General features: G+C 49.3%; 1 protein-coding gene across 2 annotated transcripts in view; it reads right to left on the bottom strand.

Moving 5' to 3' along the window:
- Window positions 1–684: 684 nt before the first annotated feature.
- Window positions 685–6,251, bottom strand: part of RNF216 (ring finger protein 216) — a 75,885-nt gene continuing 70,318 nt past the window's right edge. For both annotated transcript variants that reach the window (XM_017734088.1, XM_008633456.2), the window contains 2 exons: window positions 3,031–3,100; window positions 685–2,516 (listed from right to left, as the gene is read on the bottom strand). In XM_017734088.1, coding sequence (XP_017589577.1) covers window positions 2,197–2,516; window positions 3,031–3,100 — 390 coding nt within the window. In that variant the 3' untranslated portion in view covers window positions 685–2,196. The remainder of the gene's footprint in view (window positions 2,517–3,030; window positions 3,101–6,251) is intronic.

The raw sequence follows: 6,251 nt of genomic DNA, 5'->3' as shown, positions 1-6,251 counted from the left end.
AGCTGTGCCCCGGCTGCTGCCCCCCCTCCACTGCCTGATCCTTCCTGCACTCACCGGGAAGGGCAAATACATGCCTTGGAGAGTCTGGAGGGCTCATCCAAACCAGCCCTTGAGCCCAGAAAATCTCACCTATTAAACAAACAGGATTCCATTTCCATAAGGGAAGCCACCACTGCTTCTTCTGACCTGGGTCTGTTTACTCAGCAGCTGTAACAAAGCCCTTCCTCCCCAAACCCTATGGGATTCCTGCTCCTGGCTGCAGGAATCGGGTGCTGCAAGGCAGGATTTAAACCTGGTCAAAGCCCAGCTGAGCAGCAAGTAATAAAGCTCCTGCAGCCCCCAGACTGCTGCCAGGAATAAACTAATTCAAAATAGAAAATTCCAGCAGCAAGGGAATAGCAGATGGTTATTAATGCTAGAGAGGCCACGGCACAGAGGAGCCAGAGTGCTCCACAGGGAACCTTCGACCCACAGGCAACAGGAAAAACACTCAGCTCCAAAAGGCATGGAAGTCCTCCTGTCTGGGAGACCTTCCTGGGGAGAACAGTCCCCAAATGCTGTCCCAGGCCCCTGTCCAGGAGCATCCCACCGATACCCTGTGTCCAGCGCTCCCTGCACACCCGAGGGGATCCGGGGTCCTGGAATGCTGCACGTGGGGCTTTGGCAGAAGCTGTGAGGTGGAGACAGGGAATTTTACCTGAAAAGAAAACAAATAAACCCACAAAACACCTGGATGCTGAAATAGAGGGGGGAATAACAGGAGGGGGAAATGCACTCAGAGAGTTCCCAGCAGGACAGAACAGGATGAAGGCCAGAACAAAACATTTGGAGAACAACAACACAACTGGGCTGCTAAAAGCTAGCCCAACATTCCTGGGAAGAGGGGTTTTTTCCACTCCAACCATTTTCTTTTCTAGACAGGGCCTGTACCAGACAGCACAGCCCAAGGGCTGTGGAGAAAGGGCTTTGTGCCACCCTCCTCCCACAGCCCAGCACTGCACTCCCCACTTCTCACACGGAAGTTTTGCTTTTTCCCTCACTTCCTCAGCCCAGCAATACTCAAGTTTAACTTTTAACATGCTTTTCCAAAGCCAATTATGCTGACATACACATTTTCATGAGTTATTTGGTGCTGTGGAAGCAGCCAGCATCCTGCAGCATGAGGCTACAGCTGCCCATTGGGTTGTGGGGGGTTTGGGTATGGGGGCTCCCAACTCGCTGCAGCTATGGGGAACATTCCCAATTTTCCTACCGCAGGACACATCACTGCCTACATGTCTATCTGGCTGTTTCCCAGGCAGTTTTTGCAATAAAGGGCACAGCTTTGGCTCCAGGTGGTTCCAGCAGCTGTCTGAGCACTGCCAGAAGCTGGGGGAGGTTTGGAACACCAGATGAGAACGGCAGGCAAAGGCAGCATTTCAGAAGCTGAGGGGCACACACCTCTGGGGGGAAAAACGGAGCACTTCAAAGGGGGTGAGTTCAGTCCAGCCAAAGATTTGGATGCCCAAATCTCCTGCTACTTCCTAACACCCCCAGCCAGAACAGGGCTCTGGGCTTCCTACCAAGATCTTGGCAATAGGACAGCTGCTGCAGCCCCTCACTCTGCTTGGAGAGTGAGGAATACTAAAAATGCTACATTGACTTGCTTTTGAACAGTTAATTTCTGCTGGGAGGTGGCAGCAGGATACAGGGATGCTGGAGAACACAAGAATCCCGGCCCTGTGCCTCTCCACAGACAGGAGGGCTAGGGCAGCTGCGTTATGTTAACCTTGCTCCTGAAGGTCTTACTCGGATGCCAAGTGTCTCCTCCCTTCCCCCAAGACTCACTTTGCTGCTCTGGCCAGCAGGAAGGCAGGATTTTTGGAAATTCCCCAAGGAACAGCTGTATCCCTGTGATCCACAAAGTCTCATTTTTCCTCCCAACAGCTGCCTGAACAGGCTTTATCAAAACAAGCATCTGGATGCCCAGCACAGGGGGGAATTCCACCCCTGAGAAATGTAGCACCAAACCCTGTTGCAGCACAGGTTGAAATGTTGGATCACAAAGGTTTGGAGAAGCCCTAGAGAGGGTGCAGTGCAGGGACACGGAGTCCCCTGGCTGCTGGCTAAACCCCAGAGGGGCTGGAGTGGGGAAGGGGTGACGTTACGGGGTGGCTTTGCCCTGCAGTGCCTCTGCCAAGTGCTGCTGGGGGCAGGTCAGAACCGGTGCCGGGGCTGAGGGCCAAAGTGCATAGGCAGGTTGTGCTCCAGCTGCACGTTGATCTGGGGAAAGTCAAAGTTCACCCTCATGTTGGGCAGGGGGGGCACGTAGGGAGCGGGGATGGGGCCGATGTTGAGGGGGATGTTGTTGTACATGGGGCGCACGGGAGGGAGAGGGAACGGGGGGTGCACGAAGGGGTACGGGGGCATCCGGGGCTGGTGGAAGTTCTGAGGAACCGGTCTGGGGATGACTTCAATTCTCTGGATTTTCTCCACGGGCTTTTCCACGGGAGGGCCAATGCGCTTGAAGCTGTTCTCTGCACAGGGAGGAGAGCAAAGAACAGTCACCCCACAAACCAAACTCCCCAAGCTCAGTCCATGGTGTGACATTTGCCATCGGCATCCCCCATTCCCAGCACATTCCACAGCATCACTGCTGGCCCTTCCCTTGCTCCAGGAGCCACAGAACGCAGCGTGAGCTCTCCAGGCTGGCTCCTTTCACCAACACCATCCCACGAAGGGGAGTATTTCCTTCAGTGGGATGTCAGGCAGCCCCTGTGCTCCCCAAGACACAGCTCAGAGGTTTTGCTGTCCCTCAGCCACTTTGCCAAGCAGAGAAGAGATATCCACAACAGCAGTGCCACATAAGAGCTGGACACAAATCTTGTGCCTGCTCACAATCCCAGCAGAAGTCTGTAGGCAACAGCACTTTAAAAACAGACCAGTTCCCAGGAGGAACAGAATCCAGTGAAGGTCCAGAGACCCATCAGTAGCTGGGAACCCTGTGCTGTCCCATCATCCATCCTCAGTCTGATCCTGACTGTGACTTACCCCCATTCTTCTTCCTTTGCTCCTCTTCAGCCTCCTTCTGAATCTCATGGATTATCTTCTCATCATCTTCCTAGAAATCAAGGAATACACCAAGAATCAGTGGGATAATTCATGCTGCAGCAGCTTTCTGTTCTCTCAATGCTGCTTTTCTTTTCAGCACGTTTTCACGGGGAAAACCAAAAAAGATTAATTTGGCTGAATCATCTTCGTTTGGGGCTGGCCTAGATTTACCCAAAAGCAAAGCTGTGATGAGGGAACTGCAGCAGCACAAATAATCTGCACTCTATGGAGTATGACCAAGATGCTTGGATCAGCTTTCCAGGAAGATCAGCACTAAAATTCATTGACTTGATGGAAACCAGAGAACTGCGACCCAGCTCCACCCCTCTGAAGAGCTGTTAATCTTTTAAATGGCAATAGTCTATTAAATATTTACATTATACTAGCACTTGTAGAGTTTTTGACCCAACAGCTGGAATTAACACAACTTAAATCCTGGCTCTAGTAGCTAAATGGTGCCATTTAGATCTTATCTGTAACTCTGAGAAGGGCATAAATCGAAATATGTTTCTTTAATGTTTGCCTAGAGGTTATAGCAAGAATATTCAGAGCTGCTGCTCACTGAGAACACAAGGATAAGCCAGAAATTGAAATTGTTCTGCCTCTCATCAGCTTCAGTTCTCTTAACTCAAAAGAGCATCAGTGAGATCCAACGATGCAGTGAAGCCTCAGGTGAGTTTCTGCATGTCTGTGGGGATGAAACCAAATGTGGAGATTTCAGGGAGAGCAGCTAAACCTCCAGGACAGTGTTTGGAACCCCGAGCTCCAAAGTACCCCACAGGGCACAAGACTCTGCTTGTTTTAGTCACCCTAATTTCAGTACTGCCAAAACACAAATTTCTTCCTGAACACTCTTAACGTGAAAAATATCCCTTATTTTGAAGAGTGCTCTGGAACTAAATCCAAAATATGCTTCGTGCATGCAGCTACACTGGAAGCTTTTTAAGCTTCCCAGTCCCCAGCTGACAGTCCTGCACATGTAGAGCCTGGGAAGCTTGCGGAGAAGTCCCCTCCTCCACCACCAGATAAGGTTTCCCTGGGAGACTGAAGTTATCTTAATGTGCAGAAAGCCAAAAACTCAATACTTCCCTCCCTTTTATTATTCTGTGAGTCAATGGTTAAAATTAAGACTTTCCAGGACATGCCTTTTTTTTTTTCCTTTCCCAAGCAGGCTGCTTGCATGGACTGTTAATTACAGCCTATCTGTCTCCATAAAAGCTGCTGAAGAATGGCTCTTCTGAGCTTATATGGAATGCCTAACTACACCCCAAGTATCCATTTTCCCAGCTGGAAAACCACCTGGGCATGCTCCACAGGCAACCAAACATCCCCTGCTCTTTTGCTGCCCCAGCAGCACTCTCAAAGCTTGGTTTCAAAGTTTTAAGACTTCATTTGTTTTTCACTTCTCAGACTTTTTTTTTTTGGCAATGTTGTTGAAAATGGACACAGCCACCACACCCATTTTATTGCCACTTACTGGAAAAGATGCACCTGAAGGTTTATATGACAAGAAATATATTTCAAGCTCAGCTGAGCAAGATCACCCAGTACCTCCTTTCCTCACACAAAGGCATAAACCTCATCTTGAAGCCTAGAAATGTGGCCTTTAAGTTAACAAAATACTGTTACTTTAGTCTAAGTCTGTGATTACAGAGTAAACTCCTCCCTGAGAGGGTGGGGAGGCCCTGGCACAGGCTGCCCAGAGAAGCTGCGGCTGCTCCATCCCTGCAAGTGTCCAAGGGCAGGATGGGGCTTGGAGCAACCTGGGCTAGTGGAAGATGTCCCTGCCCATGGCAGGGGATGGAACAAGACGATCTTAAAAGTCCTTTCCAACAAAATCTATGATTAACCCTGTGAAATGGTGCTTCCCAGGGACACCCCCTTCCGGTCACCACTCCTGCTGCTGCAGCTCTGCTCAGTAGTGCACAAAACTGGACACATCAAACACAACTCTACCAGACCCTCCTGCAGCCAGGGCTGCTCCAGCCTCCCAGTTTAAACTGCAGCTGACCTCCCTCTCACGGGGCTGGACACATCCATCTGCCCCGGGGCTGGAGCCAGCTGCACTCGCCCGAGGTGATGCTGGATTCGATTACTGCGGCTCCCAGAGCGCCGGGGGAAACAGGGAACAGCAAACCCCATCTGCCAGACCTCCAAACTGACCCCTAGAGCTCCCTAGGACAACATAAAACCATCTCCCCAAAGTGCAGCAGCCACAGATCCCACTCAGCTTCAGCCCCCTGGGGATTTCAAGAGGAGCACAGCTCACAGCACACCCTGGATGCAAAAACCTGCCAGGAACAGACCTGGATCAGGATGATGAATTCCTGACTAGTTCTGAAACCACAAATCACAGCAGAGCCACAACAAACCACATCTCCAAGAACAGAACTTATCAGCCCTGTTGCTTCTCTGCTGATAAAAGGGTAATTTCCCATTTGAAGGTTAAGAAGTGCTTACACTTAATCCCACATACCAAGCCTTGGTTTGGAAATTTTTTTTGCACCATTGTCTGAAAGACGAGTATCCATTAATATCAAAAGAATAAAAACAACCTGCACAACAAGCACCTTCCTACTTAAGAGGCTGACATTAAATTTGGCAAGTGATGAATACACAGCACAGTTCAATACCTGCAGTATTTAGGAAAGACCCACATCCCAGATGGAACAAAAGAATTGATGATATGTAAACAGCAAGGTAATTTTTGGACGTTCTGAAAGAAAGCCGATGCTGCAAGTTCTGCCTAATACATATTGTGCAGGTCAGAAAAAAAACCCAAACCAAGAAGTCCTGGTGCTATTTTAGTGAATCTTGCAAAACGCTTCTAATTCTTTGAGAGCAAAGGCTGTTTTTTAATACTATAGTAATTAGAGAGATGACAGATTCATCGAGGGGTAAAGCACCCACACCAAAAATTAAGATTTCATTAGCACACGTATGGCTGGTTTTGTGGTGAGAAACCTTTTAGCATCACATGGGGTGGAGGCTGCAGAAGGATTTCAAAAGCTTCTTGTGTCCGTTTCCCTGCGCGGGTTCAAGTCCCTTAATAAAGGATTAGATTATAATTTTAATGGCCTGTTCACAGGCTGTGTGGATTGAAGGCATTTATCTTGTCAAGTTAACAGTCATCTTCCTGTCAGCTGCCTTGCCTTCAGCAA

The sequence above is a fragment of the Corvus brachyrhynchos genome, unplaced genomic scaffold, assembly GCF_000691975.1.
Source record: "Corvus brachyrhynchos isolate BGI_N302 unplaced genomic scaffold, ASM69197v1 scaffold5, whole genome shotgun sequence".
Classification (NCBI taxonomy): Eukaryota; Metazoa; Chordata; class Aves; order Passeriformes; family Corvidae; genus Corvus; species Corvus brachyrhynchos.
This window is presented reverse-complemented; position numbering and strand designations above follow the sequence as displayed.